General features: G+C 41.7%; 1 protein-coding gene across 1 annotated transcript; it reads left to right on the plus strand.

Annotated features, from left to right (window-relative positions):
- The first annotated feature begins 13,307 nt into the window (after positions 1-13,307).
- NFKBIA (NFKB inhibitor alpha) lies at positions 13,308-18,328 on the plus strand. Its single transcript, XM_039351831.1, has 6 exons — positions 13,308-13,670; positions 14,789-14,897; positions 15,755-15,965; positions 16,437-16,525; positions 16,635-16,895; positions 17,758-18,328. Exons 1-6 carry the CDS (start codon positions 13,417-13,419, stop codon positions 17,803-17,805), a joined length of 972 nt encoding a protein of 323 aa, XP_039207765.1. The 5' UTR covers positions 13,308-13,416; the 3' UTR covers positions 17,806-18,328.
- Positions 18,329-20,571: the final 2,243 nt, after the last annotated feature.

Consider the following 20,571-nt stretch of genomic DNA (forward strand, 5'->3'; position numbering starts at 1 on the left):
GGCCTGACGAGCCCGGTGGGCGAGCAAGCAGGCCAGGCAGCGGGGCACAGTCCTTGGAAGGCACCAAGGCAAAATAAGGAGAACAGGCTCACATCTCCCTCCAGTCAGGGAACTCATGCTAGTAACCCAGAGCTGAGAAGGTCACAGAGAGCAAAGAAGTCTCCTAAATACTTAGAGGATTACATAACATTGCTGGCTAAACAAAAGCCAGGTAACGATAGGAGCACTGAGAAGCAGAACACTGCATAAAATAAATGATTATATGTTGGTAGTAGTTTTAGCCCGGGGGAAAGGGGTGTTATCTCCCGAGCCTTGCAAACGGCTCGGGCGTTTGCAGGCAGTCCCGGGCAGGTGCAAAGCTGCCCAGGACCAGACAGGCTGTCGCCAGCGCCGTGCGCATGCGCGGGTGCTGGCGCGGGAAAAGTATCGCATTTACCCGGGAAATGTCTATATAAGAAGTTGGGAGGTTTTGGGAGCTGCTGAAGCCATCTACTTGTAAGCTGAACGCAGAATAAAGAAAACTGAGAACTTCAACTGCTTCTCGTGTCTGCTTCCTGCCACGGACTCAACATAAACCACTTACTGAAGGAGAGTGAATAAGTTCCAACTACTGTCTTGTTCCAGTTCAAGCGATGATGATAAACTTTCCTTCCTCTTTTGGAAAGTTCCTGTAACACAAGAAGATGAGAGGCAGTTAGTTTCACAGCTAGTATTTCTATAAACATTCAGCAGTTTTGTGACTTTGGCTCAAGTATACAATCTGAATGCATTTTGAATTCTATTTCTGGGAAATATACAGCAGCATGGGGAAAGGGTGTTAAAAAATCAAGATGGAACTCACCCTTACCTCAGTACCTCAAATATTTGTGTAATTCTCCTTCTTTCTTGGATGAGCTTCTGCATATGTCTACCTGTTTCTTTTCTATGAATAGAATACATCTAGCAAGAAATATGCATGAAACAACTGAAAGAATTCCCATTGATTATAGGTAACCTTTATTTAACAATCACAATTGGGATTGAAAATTCCATCACTAAGCAACATGGTTGTTAAATGGGTATCATGTGACAGCAACTTGAGGTTTCACTACCAGCCTCTCCATTGAGGTTTCCAGATTTTCCACTGACTCTGTGAAGCCTGCAAATGGTTGCTGTGGATGCTGCAAGAGTCATAAATACGCACTAGTATCATAGCACCTGGATTTCAATCATGTGACCCCTTTTTTGAAGACTACATAGCTCTTTTCCAGTCCTCTGGTAGTTCCCCAGTGCTCCAGGATCTTTGAAAAATATAGTTCAATGGTTCTGAGATCACATCTGCCAGTTCCTTAAGAACCCTGGGGTGTAATCCATCTGGTCCTGGTGTTTTGAACTCGTCTAGGCTGGACAGGTGCTCACTTACCATTTTCTTGCCTATCTTAACTTGCGTTTCTATTCTGTTCTTTATGGCACTATTTTTGATAGGTTGGTCTGTTTTTTCCCTTTGTGTAAAGACAGATGCAAAAAACGAGTTAAATAGTTCTGCTTTCTCCCTGTTGCTTGTCACCTTCTTGCCACTTTCCCCCACTAATGGACCAATCATTTCCTTCATTTTTTTCTTGTTTTTTACATGTTGAAAGAAGCTTTTTTTGTTATTTTGACTTTGGTCACAAGTCTTAGTTCATTTTGAACCTTAGCTTTCCTCACTTCATCTTTGCAGGCTCGGGCTATTTGCTGATATTCTGACTTAGTTATATGCCCTTCTTTCCACTTTCTATACTTATCCTTTTTATCTTTCAATTTATCAGAGAGTTCTTTATGCAACCATCCTGGTTTTTTTGAAAGCTGTTATTTTTCCTCTTTGTTGGTATTGTGCTGGACTAGGCTTTTATTATCTCACTTTTCAAAATTTCCCAAGCTTCTTGAGTTGTTTTCCTCTTGAGGATTCTCATCCATGGAATCCTTCGCAAGCCCTCTCTGTTAGTGAGAATTAGATCCAAAATGGCTAATCCCCTAGTTCCCGTCTCTACTTTTTGGGAGACAAAATTGTCTGCTAGGTTTGCAAGGAATGTTTGATCTTCCACTTGGTGCAGAGTTTGTCTCCCAGTTGATCTCAGGGTAGTTAAAGTCCCCCATTACTATTGTGATGTGCTTCCTACATACCTTAGTTAACTGACTAGCAAAAAGTTCATCTATTTCCTGTTTGGTTGGGTGGCCTGTAGTATACACCTATGGTAATGTCATTTCCCCCCCCCTTTTATATTGACCCAAATGCATTCAAGACAGTTTTCATCATTGTTGTGCTCTATTTCTGTAGAGATGTAGTTATTTCTTACATATAGAGCAACTCCGTCTTCTCTTTTATTTGGTCTGTTTCTTTTAAATAATTTAAATCCCTCTAGCTGTGTGTTCTATTTGTGGGTTTCATCCCACCATGTTTCCGTAATGGCAACAATATTATATCTGCCCTCATTAATCTGAATTTCTAGTTCACCCTGTTTGCTGTTCATACTCTGTGCATGTGAAATTTTAAATATTGCACCAAGATTCCCCAACATGGTGCCCTTCAGTTTGTTCCATCATCATCCCTATCCATTATCCCATGGGATGTTAGCTAGGGTAGCAGTGGAAGTTAGAGTCCAATGGACCTGGAAAGCCTGGACTACTCTATATCTGTCTGCCTGTCTATATCTATACTGTTTTGCCCTCTGCCACCCCATAATACATTATAAGGACACGAAAAAGGCTGGTAAAGCTGCATCTTCCTTTTCCTGTCTTTTATGACCTGCTTAGCCCTCCAGATTAAAAGGAAGGACAGAGTTAACAGACCTCCACAGGGACAATTAGGTGAATCTCCAGCAGGAATAGTTGGGGTAAATTAGAAGGAACCTCTTATCACTCTTGGGTAGCTCCTTCTGTTAAGAGTCGAAAATCAAGACATTTGCCCCCTAATTCTTTTGTTCACAGAAGTGGCACGAGAACATTTCATCTTCCCGTGCAGCCTCTTTTCAGTGTTCCAGGATTCAGACTGCTTTTAAATTCTCTTTCACCTGCAATTAGGTAGTCTGAGTCAATACAGAGATAGGCTTTCTCTGGATCAACAGTATTAAAAGCTGAGGGTTTTTTTTAGGGGCAGATATAGCTGTTTATTTGATTTTTGTTGTTGTTCTGAAGCTATGGCCTCAAGCACAAATCCTAATTTCTACTTTAAATTAAGAATATTCAAAGTGAAACCCTTGTTGTCATTAGATATACCTGTGGCTAAATGAGAATGGAAAGTCCAGTGGCTGCACTACCCTAGATTGTAAATGCCTGCAGAAAAATGAACATGATGAATTACTAGTAGTATTACTGAGGCTGCAAATGGCTGGGCTAGCACAATGACTAAGCAATAAATTAAGGGTTAAAAAAAATCATAATGTTTGTATAATATAAAATATAATAGAAAACATTCTGATTTAAAATGGAGCAATATATTTGTATCAATGACTTGCGGTTTTATTAGATATGAAATATTTTTTATTTACTTCTGTTTTATTTTACTTTTTCAATTTCTTCTTTACTGCCTTTTAAGATTAAGACTACAGTCCCTGGTGCAAAAAAAATAAATCTGAGCATTCACTACATGGCAGCAAGAATTAAAGGAACACTCAGAGTCTAACAGTGCCATGTAGTGATCAGAAGAAGTTTTGCAGATCAAATGCAATAACCCTTTTAAAATAACCCCCATATGAGAGAAACCTCTCTTAGTATAGGAAAAAAAATGGATTGAAATAAGAAGACTGCACCCTGGATAGGAGAAAGAGAGTAGAGAGTGAGCGGAAGAGTGCCTCATAGCTAGAACCTTGGAGAGAAAGTGATTTGGGAACAGAAGGGGAAGTTAGTTGATAAAAAATCTGCAGTTATTTAAATGAATGCTGTGTAGATAGATGGTAAAACTTATTGGAATTGCTGATCAAACTGTATTCTACAGAACCCAAAGGCGCCATGAGAAGCGGATGGGACTGTGTGACAGACTAAGAGCAAAAAAAAAAAAAAAATCACTTGAACACATCAAATTTTAATCTCTAGATCAGGTGTTTTCAAACTTGGCCCTTTTATACTTGTGGACTTCAACACCCAGAATTCCTCAGCCAGCAAGTCTGGCTGAGAAATTCTGGGAGTTGAAGTCTACAAGTCATAAAAGGGCCAAGTTTGAAGACCCCTGCTCGAGAGCTTTGCCTCCTGATCAAGATTTCCAGGACTTTTTTTATTTATTATTATTTTGTTTTTATTAATAAGTTAGAAAAAACCTTATTCTGCATCAGTGTTTCTCTAACATAGTAACTTTAAAACGTGTGAATTTCAATTTCCAGAATTGCCAGCTGGCTGAGAAATTCTGGGAATTTAAGTCCACATCTTAAAATTGGCAAGCTTGAGAAACATTGTTCTAGATAATCCATTTCCTCTAGGATCATCTGTAGCTGACCTCCACTCAGTTTCTAAAGAAGAGGCTAGACCAGGGGTTCTCAACCTTGGCAACTTTAAGACTTGTAGACTTCAACTCCCAGAATTTCTCAGCCAGACATGCTGGCTGAGGAATTCTGGGAGTTGAAGTCCACAAGTCTTAAAGTTGCCAAGGTTGAGAACCCCTGGGCTAGACAGTCATTTGTCTGAGATAATATAGGTTCTCCTGCTTGAGCAGGGGACTGGACTAGAAGACCTCCAAAGTCCCTTCTAGCTTTATTCTATTCTAAAGGAAAGATTAGAGACTAGGAGAAAATTTTGAATACAGTCAAATCAAGAGATGGTTTCTTCAGGAGGGGGCACACCATTGTCTCTTTCAGATATGGAGCCAAAACACCCTCTGCTAAACTAACATTAACTCTTACAATCAGGTGCACACACCCTGCCTGGTCATGCAGGATTTGGACCTAGCCTGCAGGTGGCAGACTTATGCCACAGAGAACACCAGCTTCCACCTTGCTCACCTCACTAGATATTGCAAGAAAAAGCATAGAATCACCCATACACCTAAAGAAGGGGTGTCAAACTGCAGGCCCTGTGGGCCCGGATGCATCATGCGGAAGCCACGCCCATCCCATCTCTGACAAGGGGAAAAAAGTCGCAATACTTTGCAACATGTCACATGACGCGGCGAGTTTGATACCCCTGACCTAAAGGTTCCTTCTCATCCCCACCCATTCTAGAAGAGTCCAGATCATCATGAACATGCTGGACTGCAGATCCAGTGAACCTGAAGTACAGTTTCCTATCTTATCCCTGGTCAACAAGACTCCTTTCTAGTGAAAAACCATGTTCAGTTGAAGTGCAGTTTAAGGAAGGAGCAAATCAAGTAACAACATCTGCAAAACATGTCTACGAGGCCACTAAGAGTTGACTTCAAGCTGAAGGAGACTGTTTTAATGGGTCATTTCATTTCTTTTAATCTTCCATTTTTAAATGTGCAGAATGAAAATATAGGCTGGAAAATATCTATTGCAGTAATTAATTTGCCTTTCAAAAGTATTATACTTAGTGTTAATTAACAACACACAAGAGTTATATTATATAAAGCCCTTATCTTCATATTTCTGAACAATATAGCCTAGATTCTCATACTTACAGGCACAGCTCTCACATATCAAGCATGTAAACCTTATCAAGCATGACATTTTGCCCCTCAGCAGCATTCTTTTTACTTTATTTCCAGCCAAAATTGTTGGTTTCCTTTAAGGCTTGGAAGTTATTGAGGGGTATATTACCTATCAAATAAAGAATGTAATAAAAGAAGCCTCTAGCAAAGATGAAACCACAGGTTAAAATATTTATCTCATAGTGTTGCTCAATTGGGAACAGTCATGAGGTGGTCTCCCATGGAGAATGAGACACGCACACAGGTATCTCGGGATGGGAGCCCAGAGCTGACTCCAACACCCTATTTTATTGTTACTAACGTTTTTACATCACACAGCGTAATCAAAAGACGTATATAGGGGTGGTTACAATGTATCAAATAACAGACACTCTCCAGATGCAAGGCTACGCAGGTATTCTTATCAGACTCTGTCCAAATGGTTGATGAATGCATCCTGTGTCTAGAGCAGTCCGTTTGTTATCTCAAGGCCCTTGTGGGAGATGCCCATGGACATATTTGTGCAATTAATCCCACATCTCCTGCTTTTGTGTTTTTTTTAATGTTACTCACTTCCAGTTCCAGAAGGGATCTTGATTCACTGATTAAGGTGTCCTTCCTAGTGGAGGGCGTAACATTTTTGCACATTTGCAGGAGGGAGGGAATACATTGAATGCAACAACATAGCAATACAAATAATATCAAAATGGTTACTATAATAGAAATCAAAGATCGTAGCCAGGATCCATCCGGTAGCCAGGACCAAAGGGCACCCCAAATATCCACGGTGCCTGATCCATCGCTGCGTAAGGGATTATTTTGGAGCATAAATTCCATTTTCCTTGCTGTAGCAGAAATATTAGGTTGAAAATCATGTATATACATACAACAATGAGAATGAATTAAGGCACATACACCGCCTTTTGCTGCTAAAATAATATCTAAAGCATATCGATTTTGCAAAACTACTTCCCTTATTTCCCCCATTTCTTGATTAATCATTTTAATGCTGTTGATTGTTTCATTAAACATATGAACAGTCCAATTATTAAGCAAATGAAGGTCCCTATAGTTCATGGCAACTCCTAGATTGGGTAGAATTCCTCTGCTGATTTGAGTCTCTAAACTATCACCCAATGTTAGGGGTGGATCCGAGGAACCAGTATCACGTTTGTTCCGCAGGCGTCCATCAGGGAGATGAGGCAAGGCATATACAGCAGGGGTCGAAAGGCCCAGTGTACAGGTGCCTTTCCAATCCTTAGGCACCTGGCGATAGGCTCTACGGCCACATAATAGCCACATATCGGGTATCTCATAATAACCCTGGTGAGACTCATTAGCAAATGTTATTATGGATTCCTGTCAAGGCAAGCCATGTAGGTACTGATGTTTGTCCATTGATTGCTTCGATAAGTGTCATTTATCTTAGTAAGGTTGCTTTTGATGGATTTGCATTTCTTTGCTGAATTCCATATAATAACTTGTTGACAATTACTATAAGTTCCCAAATAAATGGCAGTACGGAATAGTCCTGTGCTATAAAAACAAAATCTGGCAGGTTCCATTATACGAGCGCCCACAGCATATGTCATATTCAATGTCTCTGTAGTTATGTTCCACAGCTGCTTCCATCCTGTTTCATTGAACGGGATGGCATGGAAAATAAGGCCACCACGACTGTCACCAGGAATTTGCATGCAAATCCAACAGTTCGTGACGTTAAGTGTAAGAGCAGTGCGCCTGGCATCCCGTACAAAAGCATTAAAAGCCCACAGTCCCTGATCCTCATATGCCTGGCTGAGGTGGCATACATTGAGCCATATAAGGACAAACACAACGAGCTGGAGTCCAAATGATCTCGCCATGGTCGTCTATTGCAGCGTAGCCTCGACCCCAGGTAATGAGGGAGGCAGGCCCTTTCCAGGTGGGATCAGGCAAATGTCGATAGCATACCTGGGGGTGTGAAGAATCTGTGGGAGAAGCAAAAAAATGCCTGCTTGCGGCAGTTAAGCCAGGGGTGCCAGAAACATTCAAAAAGTTTAAGGTAAAAAGTACAAGATTAATGGGTGAAGGAGGCATTATTAGTCTTCCAGAGTTAAATTCGCATTAAATTGAAAGAGTAAGTCTCTGCCCCATAAATTTGTGTGAAGAGGGAGGATGACAGATTTAAATTTAGCAGAAATGCCTTTTGTGATTCGTTGTGCAGTAAGCCAATTTTTACTGGAGCTTGCTTGTTGAAGTCCTCCCACTCCCCTGACTGCTGGTAAGGATTCAAGGGGCCATTTAGAGGGCCATTCAGCTGTTCTTATGACTGAGACATCCGCACCAGAGTCTACAAGACCAGAAAAGAGAATGCCATTGATTAAAAAAGGCATCACCAGTTTTTGGGGAGTAATTTGCTTTGTTAGTGCCAATAGATCAGAGGAAGAATTCCCAGAGTGAGGTGCATATGCAGCCTCTGGAATGGGTGGTGCTGCACGTGGTAATAAAACCAAGCGTGCCACCGTATCCCCCCAGTTCATTGTGACAGGGAGATTGGTATAAAATTGGACTTTTAGGGTGTCTCTATACGTGGGATCTATCATACCTAGAAGCACAAACACTCCTTGTTCCCGAGCAACAGATGTGGGAAGAATTATTCCCTCCGTTTCCGGAGGCAAGGGTCCAGAATAAAGGGTTTCAGCAACCGTGAGTAGGTTAGGAAAAGTAACAGAAAGATCAGAAGCCAATTTTAAATCTATGCCAGAAAAACATTGCGAAGCAGAAGAAGTAAGGTCTGAAAAGGATGCAGCCTTTGGAGAGGGGTTAGCTGCAGACCCCTCTGTTAGTTTCCCCGATTGAACTGAGAGGAACAGCACTGATTGGCCCAATGAAAACCCTTTTTACATTTTGGGCACACAGTTTTGGGCTTGGCTCCGGGGATGGCAGCGGGTCGAGCTGTGCCGCCTCCTGGGGCTCTGCATTGTTTTTTAAAATGACCAGGTTTTTTACAATTGAAGCAAGTGCCTTGGGGTTGATTCCCCTTTTGGATTGCAGCTGCAAGAGTGTCCATTTGAAAAGCATTGGTTCCCACTATGCGGCAGGCTTTAAGAAAGTCTGCTAGGGTGGCCGTGGGACTGGAAACAAGTGGTTTAAGAATGGACTGGCAGTCTGCATTTGCATGTTCATAAGCCAATTTTATGAGGATTTCATTTGCTGCATCTCTGTTTGAAATTTGACGCTCAATGGCAACTTGCAGGCGATTCACAAAGTCTGCATAGGATTCAGTTGCAGTTTGGCGAATGGCAGAAAAAGATTGAATCGGGGTGCCAGACTCATCAACACGAGCCATGGCAGAAAGAACACAAGTATTAATGATTGGAAATGCAAAGGGAGTAAAAGTTTGAGCCTGAGCATTAAGGGTAGCAAAATTACCTTCTCCAAAGAGTTGTTCTGCTGTCCATTGTGAACCTGGGTGATTAGCTCTGTTTTGTGCCTCTCTTTTATATTCTGATTCAAAAACTACGTATTGCGTTCCGTTAAGAAGCATGCGGAACAGATCTTTCCAATCTTGAGGCAACATTCGATATGCACTAGCAACTGAGTTTATCAGTCCTCTAGTATAGGGACTGGTTATGCCATAATCTTTTGTAGCCTTTTTCAATTCTCGGATCATAGCCAAGGGAAGTGCTTCCCAACCGACCACTATGCCTGTTGCAGTCTGTTGGTAAGTAACAGGGAACAACTCTGTCTCGGATAGTTCAGAAACACTTAAGTCACCATTGTTTAAAGCCTTTTGAAAAGCACCACAGATGATTCCGGGCCGGGAGAGAGGCGGCAACGTGGCAGGAACAGGAGAGGCTGTTTGTTGTTTATCAGGATCCATAAAATTTGCAGGGGCCGAAGGAGGGTTAAAACCAGCTCCAGGGGGTAAGGGAGTGGCCAACATAACAGACGGATTTTTATACGGTGGAGGGTCTAATAAAGGCTGATGAGGCGAGTCAGCATGGGTTTGAATCAGGGTATAGGCAATTTTCCAAAGGCACAAAATCTCTGGGGGGGGGCCTCTCGGAGACTGATGGAGAATGGTACCAATTTTCCTCCATGTATCTACTTTTAAAGATCCAGACTCCGGATAAGATGAGCAGTTAGCCCATACGTAAGCAAGCCATTTAACAGCCTCAGATTTAGAAAGGTGACAGGTTAATTTCTGTTCCTGATCAGTAAGATATTTTTTCCTGCCAAGTAGCCTCAGCTCTTCCACATGCTGCTTTTGAGCGTGAGACATTCCACCCCCCATACTTACGAAGAGGAGTCAGTTGCCAGCAACTTCGTCGGGTGCACCAAGCCTATTCCAGGCGATAAGTAAAGGGTCGGCAGGGACGTATCCCTCAGTGGATCACGTCGGGGTCACCAGATGAGGTGGTCTCCCATGGAGAATGAGACACGCACACAGGTATCTCGGGATGGGAGCCCAGAGCTGACTCCAACACCCTATTTTATTGTTACTAACATTTTTACATCACACAGCGTAATCAAAAGACATATATAGGGGTGGTTACAATGTATCAAATAACAGACACTCTCCAGATGCAAGGCTACGCAGGTGTTCTTATCAGACTCTGTCCAAATGGTTGATGAATGCATCCTGTGTCTAGAGCAGTCCGTTTGTTATCTCAAGGCCCTTGTGGGAGATGCCCATGGACATATTTGTGCAATTAATCCCACACAGTCAGTTGCACAGCTAGACAGCAATGGCACTTAAACTTATACACAGCTCCATAGTGCTTTACAGCCCTCTCTAAGCGGTTTACAGAGTCAGCACATTGTCCCCAACAATCTGGGTCTTCATTTTACTGACCTTGGAAGGATGGAAGGCTGAGTCAACCTTGAACTGCTCAGAATCAAACTCCTGGCAGTGGGCAGAATTAGCCTGCAATACTGCATTCTAACCACTGCACCACTGTGGCTCTGTTCTCCATAAGAGAAAATGAGTGGCTTATTTCTTATCATGAACAGTAAACAGCTAAGATGCCAGCTGACAGCAAGAGAAAGTTCTTACAATGAAAAGAGCTGTGGAGAAGGGGATTTTCAGCAAGCACGACTTGCCCTCTACTTTTTGACATGAGCCTTTTTAGTAAGTGCGCAACTCCCTCTTTTATGAAACTCTGAGGACTGCACAGGTAATTTGGGCAATATTTCTGCAAGGCTCAATGAAAACAGTATGCAAGCTTTTATCTTGGCAACTGGCAGAAGCACATATAAAACAGGGAAAGAAGAGAAGTATTCTTATCCAGACTCCTCCTTTTTGACCTAGACCAGTGGTTCTTAACCTTTTTGAACGAATCGCCCCCTTGAGCCAATGAGGAAGTTGTTATCACCCCCTCCCCCAACGTAACCTCTCAATCACAACATAGGAAATAATTCTTCAATTTATCCAAACACCTTTTTTTGTTTTCTTTAAAATTGTCATCAGGACATATCAATACAAATAATTTATTTCCAGTCTTTTTCCCACATCTCAACTGTGTGAAAAAATTTTGGTGCCACCCATCACTTTATTCCCAAACTTCGTGATACATGTATTTCATTATTATCTTATTTATTCAAGACACTTAAATGTAGTGACCACTGAAAACAAAATTCAATTGCAAGAAAGTTGAAATGCCCGAAAAGAAAAACAGTAACATTTAATGATTGAATTACAAGTGAAATTTAAGAGGCAAAAAGAAATATAAAAAGGGCGTAAGAACAAACCACAATGGAGGAACTAAGAATTTCAAGACGAAAACTCTGAAACTAAATTAAGATTCGAGGAAAGCATATATAATCACGCACACTGTAAAAAGGATTAAAAAGACACAAAGAAAATATAATATCAAACTGGAATGCACACTAACAAAGTACAATACAAAATGTTTTACAGAGCCACTCAGCATGGATGTTTCGAAAAAAGCGCTTCCCCCTCCATCAGATATACAGTGATTCATTGCACGAAAAAACCTCAAAAGTGTCCCCAAAACTTTTCGCTCCATCGCCCCCTTTTTGTTCCTTCGACATGTCGCCCCTTTTTTGTTCCATCACCCCCCTGAATAACAAAATCACCCCCTGGGGGGCAATATCGCCCAGGTTAAGACCCACTGATCTAGACCAGGGGTAGTCAACCTTGGCTCTTTTATGATTCGTGGACTTCAACTCCCAGAATTCCTGAGCCAGCTAAACTAAGCTGGCTCAGGAATTCTGGGAGTTGAAGAGTCATAAAAGAGCCAAGGTTGACTACCCCTGAATTCTAGACTGTGTTGAAAAGTTCTGGACTGAAGTTTTTTGTTGTTGTTGTTTTTGTTTTTTCAATCCAACAGAACATCAGAAAGAAATTATGTAGAGAAGGGATCAGGAAAAAAAACAAACATTTCCTCCCAAAATATTTTTCCTGAATCCCTGTGGGCAGGGTCTGGTACATCACTGATTGCTCTATTTTAAGACTCAGTTACCTCCTTTGACTCAGAGCAGAGCATGTGCAGCCTGATTTGTTCCTCAGTGCACACAAGCATGCATGTATTAAGTGCAACCCAAGAGAAAAGCAGAAAGACACACACACACACACACATACACACATTTCTTCCTAACACAGAAGAAAATTCAGATGGGAGGGACTTAGGAACACAGGCTTTGGGGGGTTTCCCTGGGCAGTTTAAGTCCACGCGTCTTAAAGTAGCCGAGCTTGAGAAATGGTGTTTTAGTCAACCTCACTAGGTGGCACTGCAGACATTTTAAATTGCTGCCTTCACTCGGGCAGAAAAGGAGCCCCCTTTCTCTTCAAAGATCGCCCAGGAAAACTGGGCATTTCACAGTGCTAAAATCTCAAAAGGCAAGCCAGCAGCTGACAGCCCCAGGCTCCCTTCAAATGCACTTCTAACCTTTTAGGGTTTGGGGGGGGGTGTAGTTAAGGAGGGTGACTTTGCGTTCCCAAATGCATGTCACTTTTCTTCACCCATGGTTTTTTCCCCAAAAAAACACGTTCTTCTTGTTGCATTTTGTACTGCAAAATAATACAAAGCTTCGGGGCAAATCCTGGAAACAACTGCAGGTAATGCCTTCAATGCATTTCTGCCTGCCTTGCAACAGTTAAAGACCAAGGAAGCCGCGAAAATTTGGCAACTTTCAAACATGAGCAAAAATTGCTATGTGCAAACGAAGAAAAACTGCAGTGCTTTCCGTTACCAAGGAAAAGTTGAGGTGCTGCCCCAAATTTACGGCTTAAGATTCCCCTTCCTTCCCCTGCAAGAACGGCTTTGCAATGCAGAGGAATTCCCCCAGGTTTCGCCCTGCGAGAGAGACCCAGCAACTTTTCCAAACTGAAAAGAAATTACAGTCGAATGGGGGGGGAGTGGAATTCCCAAAGGGGGGGGGTTGGGAAATTGCAAGCTTTTGCTTACCCTCAATCCATGCAAATCCGCAAGGAATTGCACAGAGGAAAGGCAAGCACAAGGTGCGGAACGGCCTTAAATCACGTCGGCTTGTACAGTCGAAAGAACTTTCCCTTCTGTAGAAAAAAAGGAGGAAAAAAAATCCAGAGAATAACTGAGGGAGGGAATTCCTCAGCCAGGGCACCCTTTGCTCCTCCATAGCAGCCTTCAAGCAGGACCAGACTAGTTGAAGCCTCGCCTTCTAGTTGGCTGGGAAATTCCCAGCCGCCCAGGCTCCGCCCCGCAAAAAAAATCCCCTTTGCTGAAGCTCTATAGGCGAGCGCTGCCGCCGCCCGCCAGAATCTCCGAACAGTTTGCAACTAGTTGAAGCGGAGAGCGAGCGCCGGACTCAGCGTTTGCGCGCACTTGCAGAAGGTCATGCTGAGTCCCAGTACGTTGGATTATCCCATGGATTTTACGATGGACGTGCACCCCCGGGAAGTGCTGAAGAAGGACAGGCAGCTCAGCCTGATCCAGGACGACAGACACGACAGCGGCTTAGGCTCGATGAAGGACGATGAGTACGAAAATCTCGTCCGGGAATTGGAAGATATTCGAATCCAGCCTATGGAGGCCGACGCGGACCACTTAACCCAGACTTGGAAACAGCAAGTGACTGAAGATGGAGACACGTAAGTCTTGAGATGCTGGCTCCAAATGCGGGCGGGAGTACGTTGAAAGCGAGCCCTCTTCTCTCGGTTCAGGTTGTTGGCTACGGCAAAAAGTACATTCCGTGAATGTCACACTTGACGTTCGCAAACCTAATCTTGCCTTGGTGGGGGAGGGAGAAAGTTAAATGGAAAATATGGCGTAAAGATGGACTTCTGAGTGGCCCTGGACGAGATTCTGCCGCGGTTAAAGTGGTTCCACGTTGCCTTTCAATATTTCTTTGATCTTCCTCGCCACCCCCCAGTTCAGAATTCAAATTCCATTTTAGAAGTATAGCAGGGGAGAAAAATTACCAAGGAAAGGGTGGGGATTGAGGGAGATTTGTAAACCATGGACAGGCCTTCTGCATTCGTAGACGGGCAGATGAAATGGGTTTAAGTGCTTGGATCCCTTGAGAATATGTATTTACACCGTGGTGAGAAACGGATGCTGGCGTAATTGTTTCGTTCAAAATTACGGCTGGTGGTTTCGGAAGAGGGGCATCCGAGTATCTGAGCGTCGGCGCCTTTAATTTAAAAAAAAATAAAATTCAAACCTAAGTTGACATCCGACCCATGTAATCTGAATCACCTTTTTGGTTTCCTGTCATTGGGTCGGGATTGGGAAGTGAGTTGGAATTTCCGCGTTGATCCCTAGAAACGAACGAAGGAAGCCGAGGGGCGTTTGGGAAGAATGATTCCTTTGATGCCCCTCCTTTTTGTTAGCTAAAAAAAAATCCCGGGGTTTTTTGCAAAACTGGGTTTTCCCCTCCCACGTCGCTTGCTTGTACTTGGCTGGTGACCTGGTTGTGGAACTTGGTGTACTAGCGGTGAGAGGGAGGAGCCAGCACAAAGGCGCCGGGCGGGGTTGCTGAGTGAAGTGCGCTGGAAAGTCCCTGGCGCCTTGCCCGGAACACTCAGCTTCTCCACGGAAAATACCAGGCTGCAGCAATGCGCGGCCCTGAAAACCCCAGGCTTTCGAAATCGCCTTCTTCCCCCTATGACTCCAGCAGGCACCTTGCCCACGTGATAAAGAGAACTCACTTATTCTGGAATTTTTGGGGGCTCATCATTGGGTTTTTCCCGCTGTTTTCCTCTTGCAGATTTCTTCATCTGGCTGTTATTCATGAAGAAAAATCCTTAAGTTTGGAAATCATTCACCAAGCGGGACGGGATAATTCTTTTTTGAATTTCCAGAACAACCTCAATCAGGTATCTTCTTCGTTTTATTTTTCGTTTTTCACTTGAGCCTGCAAGGGGTTGACATGGTGCTGTAGACATCATGGAGACAATTTCAAATACACTTTTAAAACAATAGATGAAAGAAAGGTACAGTAAGAGAAAATTGTAAAAGAGTATAAATACAAAATTACATACAGAAATATCTTCATTAGTGTCAAAGAGCAAATATTTTTTCTTAAACTTGTTTGTCCATTGCCAAGAATATTTTATGCTAAGAATATTTAAGGATTCTTGGATTTCACTACCCTGAGTTAAGAGTGGCTTTCCATGGTTGGTGGCAAAAATGGTTATTGGCCTGAGGGCTCCAGCTTTGCACACTAGTCTTATATTTTCACAAGCATTTGGAAAGAAAGGCTTTCAAAAGTGAGGAGGTATTCTTAGTTTGTGTGTTGAGAGAGCCACAAAAGATATTTTACCTAAGGCTTCAAATGCTGGAGAATGCATTCCATGACAAAAACAAAAACAAAACATTGAGAAACATTTTAGGTCCTCTCTCAGCCTTGCAAGTTCACTGGAAGACTTTAGCCAATCACTGTTTCCCAAGTTAACCTATTTTACAAAATTTTCTGAGAAAAAATGCAAGAGTAACATGCACAGTGCCTTCACTTCCTGGAGAAAAAAGTCTGTAAATCTAATGAATAAAATAAAATTGTATTTTTTAAAAAGACTTCTTTGAAACTGTTGATCCTGAACATGCATGTGTACAGAGAGAGAGAGAGAGCAGGAATCACTAACTGAAATAAATGAAGGGTTATATGGCAATATGTATAGCAAAGAGATTGTGTTTTTCTAGCAGATTGCCTTACTTTGTCACTTATACTTTGTAGACTCCACTTCATTTGGCGGCAATCACTGATCAGCCTGAAATTGCTGAGTCTCTTCTGAAAGCAGGATGTGATGCAGAAATCAGAGATTTCCGAGGAAACACACCGCTCCACATTGCTTGTGAACAAGGGTCCCTCAGAGGAGTTAATGTTCTTATACAGTATTGCCAGAAGCTTCAGCTCCATTCTCTCCTACAGTCAGCAAACTACAGTGGTAAGTGCAAACATTGGCTGGATGGCTCACTGCAGCATTGCTGACCTTGGCATCATATTGTTGCCTTTTGATTCGCAGTGTTGGCTTACATTCTCTTTGAAAGTTATTGTAAAGTAAGAAATGCATGGTTTCTCTTGCCTCTCTACAGTGGCATTCCCCAAAATGAGTTCCCTTTAGATTGTTGAGATCACAGTCTGTGCTAGTTGAAAATTCTGAGAATTCCCCTGTTGGACAGGTTTATGCGAAGTATTAGATGTGCAAATGAAGTTTTCTTTTTTGGAATAATAGTATTCAAAGAGCAACTGATAATTAAGTCTAACACATCAAACTACTTCATTTAGACAAGCTATGCTAAATAATGAATAGAATATTATAATATGTATGATTTCCAAAATTACAGCCAATATTTTGGAGCAATTCCTTATCAGCGGAAATAATCATTTTTTTCTCTCACCTGTGCTTATTTAACAGGTCACACCTGCCTCCACCTGGCTTCTATTCAAGGATACCTGGCCATTGTAGAACGTCTTCTGTCCTTGGGAGCAGATGTCAATGCTCAGGTAGGTTTCTATCCAGGCAAAATAAGCAGACTGCCTCGTTATTTTGAAAGTAACTTTGATGCCTTTTCCATTGCTAACTAAATGTTCCCTTTTGTTTTTCACTAAACAGGAGCCATGCAATGGTAGAACTGCCTTGCACTTGGCTGTAGATTTGCAGAATGAAGGACTGGTGTCCCTTTTGTTGAAACACGGAGCAGATGTGAACAAAGTAACCTACCAGGGCTATTCTCCATACCAGCTTACATGGGGAAGAAATAACTCCTTCATACAGGAACAGTTGAGACAATTTACCACACTGGATTTGCAGATGCTACCAGAAAGTGAAGATGAAGAAAGCTGTGAATCAGAGTTGGAATATACAGAAGATGAAGTAAGTTGTGGTTCTTTCTGTGCAGCTAGAATTCCACTATAATTTTCATATATATTTTCCTATGAGACAAGAAGTATGAAATTGTATTGTCCATTAGTAGATTAAAATTGCCTTCAGTTCCTTAAATCATTTTACTAGTAAATTAAATTATTTACAGTCATCTGCAAAATAAACCTTTGGATACAGAAAGATGTAGAAAATTTTCTGATTCAGTGCACTTGCATCAAGCAAATTGCTGTACTAAGTTACTTTTTAAAATGCACATAAGTGAGACATTGATAAAAATATATAGCTAGTGACTCCCTAAAAGGTACTTATGAGACAGATTTGAAGTTATGCATGCATGCACACAAACCCACAGAGGTTCCTATGTTCACATTTGGGCACTCAGCAGTCTGCCCGAATTTAAGGCCATTTGCAGCATCATGTGTCCATCATGTGTACATTTTTTTCTGTATTTGCTTTGATTTTCAGCAAACAATACCCATTGCAGACAATGGGTTTGCTTAACAACTGCTCAAAAAATCAGGCACAGAAACATGATTTTATGACCAGCACAACTTAACGATTGTAATTCCAGGTTCAATTACTGTTGTAAGTCAAGGACTACCAAGTAGTTGTGTGTTAAACCCCCCCCCCCAAAAAAAAACAGAGCAGAGCTTCTTGACTGTTTCAATCACTGTTACCCTTAGATTTTTGGAAATCAGATTGATGCAAAATATGATGCTAACTTGCTTGCGAGTGTTCAGTAAAAATTAATGGTGCATTGGTTTGTGCAGTGCGGAAAAAGCATTTACTAGAAATATAGACCTATATTTAAAGGAATCCATAAACTGATTTTTTTTTAATTTCTCTTGTCTAGCTTCTCTATGATGACTGTATTATTGGCGGACAGCACGTGTCTTGTTAGAAGAGGAGAATTGATGAAAGATCACCAAGTACAAGCATGTGAACAGTTACAGAACTACTGCAATCGCCTCGTAGAAAAGAACATTGTGAAAACAGCAAGATGCCAAAAGTGGCTGAGTTCAGATACCCGTGTGTGAGATTGGTAGTAGATATCAACATGGTCTCATTTTCGTCAGAGAAGAAGAATTGAGACTGCAGAGTCTACCTATGTTTTCACTGTACGCTCTACAACAGGACTGGCTAGACCCATCATCTCTTGTGCCTTTTGGGAAGACATTCCATATGTGTTTGCTTGACAACCTGTTCCAAGGGACTGAGTAGGAGCTCTTTGTTATGCATACAAGAAGAATTTTGGCAATCCTCAGACTGATTGCTTGGCCATCTACTAGAAGGATAGGGATGTCATAGAAGCTGTCTATTGGAAGCCCTACACTTTGTAATATGTATATCATGTATACTTTGTAAATTTTGTGAATAGTTTTCTTACTTGTGAGATGTATATTTATTAAAAAAATGAAAAATGACCTGGCTCTTGTGACATGATTCTGTTGCTGAAAAAGAATTCACTTCAAATGAAATCAAGCAGCTGATGAAACTCGGTTCATTTCTGCATACTATTTCTCTATAGAAGATTTAAGAAAAGATAAAAGAGTCCCTGCAGAATTTATGATGTTTCAGGCTTAGGGATGGTGCTCATCTCTAGTTCAAGGCCACTGAAGCAGCACTGTCTGAAGACGTCTCCATGGTCATGTAGCTTGCACAACAGTGCCGTTACCTTCCCACTGAAGTACCTATCTACTCACATTGCTAGATTGGCAGGGGTTGGGGTGAGGACAGGAGCTCACCCCTTTGTCTGATGCTCAGGTCTCCAACCTGCATTGCCGGCTTTTCAGACAAGCCCAGTATTTTAACTCGGTATTACACCTCCTATTTCCCTATAGAAGGGAGTCAGTTAGTTATTCTAGGTACAAATTGGAAGAGGGACCGGTCACTATGAATACAGGTAGTTCTTGACTTGCAACTGGTCACTTAGTGACCAAAATTAAGACGGACCTCCCCCGAAGCTACTTACCCAGTTCAGATGGCAGCCCCCCCCCCCGATCACGTGAAGTTGGGTATTCAACAATTGGCCTGCATTTACAGCGATTTGCAGTGTCCCGCAATCACATGACTATTTTACAACATCTTTGTGGAAAACTGGCATTTCCAGTTTTCAGCAAAAGCAACCCATTGTGAACAATGGGCCCACTTAATGACCATTGCAAAAAAAGGTAAAATCTGGTTGAGTTATGCACTTTACAACTATCATGACTTAATGACCATAGCGGGCAGGCTCCATTACAGTTTAGGTCAAAGACAACCTGTAGCCCTCACTTAATGACTAGTCACTTAGGAACCATTCAACCAACCTCCCCAGAGCTGCTTATGACCCGTTTTTGAATTTATGACAGTTGCACGCAGTACATGATCATGTTTTGGGCACGTGGCAACAGGCTTACATTTACAACAGGAGTGTCAAACTGCCAGCCTGCAGTCCAGATGTATCATGGTGAAACTGCGCCCATCTTATTGCCAGGAATGGAAAAAAAGTTGCAATACGTCGCAACACGTCACGTGATGTTGGGAGTTTGACACCCCTGGTTTACAGTATGGCTGTTGGCAATGTCCTATGGTCACAGGACCATAATTTTCAGTATTTTTGTCAGTTTCTGGAGTTTACTTCCGTTTTCCAGCAAAACAATGCCATTGGTGAAAATGGGACCATTTAATGACCACCGCAAAAAGGTCAGATATGGTCATGTGACCCATTTAACAATCACCATGGTGTGGGATTGTAATCCTAGGGTCAATTACAGTCATATGTCAAAGACTACCTGTATACAATCATTTCTTCACTTCCTAGCAGACCTTGGGCAGCTTAAAAATGTACTGAGAACACTCAGAGTTCCTTTGAAAATAATTTTTAAATAATTATTATTTCAAATAACACAGATAATTACTTGCTATTATTCCACAATAAATTAAGAATTCTTAGCATCTTTCCAATAATGTTTAAATTATTACTCCTTTATAAGAAACATGCTTATGCTTTAGTAGAATTGGTGGGGATGTTTAAATCTGATGGATGAAGAATACTTTTGGTATGGTTGATCAACCTTCATGTATTGATTTATAGACGTATTTTTTTAGGTCGGTGTTTCTTGATGTTTTATATTTTAGGTATTACCAGAGATGCTAGAGAAATGTTAGTCCCACTTTTTTCTGAGTTTATTTACTGTTGCAACAACTGTCAGAGACAATTGAGTCACATCTGCAATAACATGTTCTGATCCAGACAATGAATCCAATTTTCAATTAATAGCATTCCAGTTTTTCTGATGGCCTTGGTATTCAGTGGACAGTTTTCTTAGAGTGCCAGCTGGAAGTGGGAGAAAACTATTAGGAATCCCACTCCCATTGTACCTTCAGAATGATTTTTTGTGCCTAGAACAGATCAGATTGATGGAAAATTAATAATTTAAGGAACAGGTTAGATTTTAAAAATAGTTGTTCAACAGGAGTATTCTGCTGACTTATAAAGGTTTCACGCATAGAAGAATTTGTCTGGATCATGTTCAAATTTCATTTTGCCATCTAGAGTAGCCCAAGGCGAGATAGGTGGAAAATCAATTTGACAAATAAAATTTTCATCAATTTAATGGCCACGAACAGTAACAAAATTGTAAAACAGTTTACTCTCCCTTTAACTACTCTGCTGCTAAAACTT

This window comes from Crotalus tigris, unplaced genomic scaffold (assembly GCF_016545835.1).
Source record: "Crotalus tigris isolate CLP2741 ecotype Arizona unplaced genomic scaffold, ASM1654583v1 scf7180000018371.15429387391:27106975, whole genome shotgun sequence".
NCBI classification, from domain to species: domain Eukaryota; kingdom Metazoa; phylum Chordata; class Lepidosauria; order Squamata; family Viperidae; genus Crotalus; species Crotalus tigris.

Excerpts from the sequence above, each read along its gene's own strand:
- NFKBIA (XM_039351831.1), top strand. The coding sequence starts at position 13,417 with ATGCTGAGTCCCAGTACGTTGGATTATCCCATGGATTTTACGATGGAC. Across the intron at positions 13,671-14,788 it reads GTGACTGAAGATGGAGACAC|ATTTCTTCATCTGGCTGTTA; the intron begins GTAAGTCTTGAG and ends TTCCTCTTGCAG. Across the intron at positions 16,526-16,634 it reads GAGCAGATGTCAATGCTCAG|GAGCCATGCAATGGTAGAAC; the intron begins GTAGGTTTCTAT and ends TTCACTAAACAG.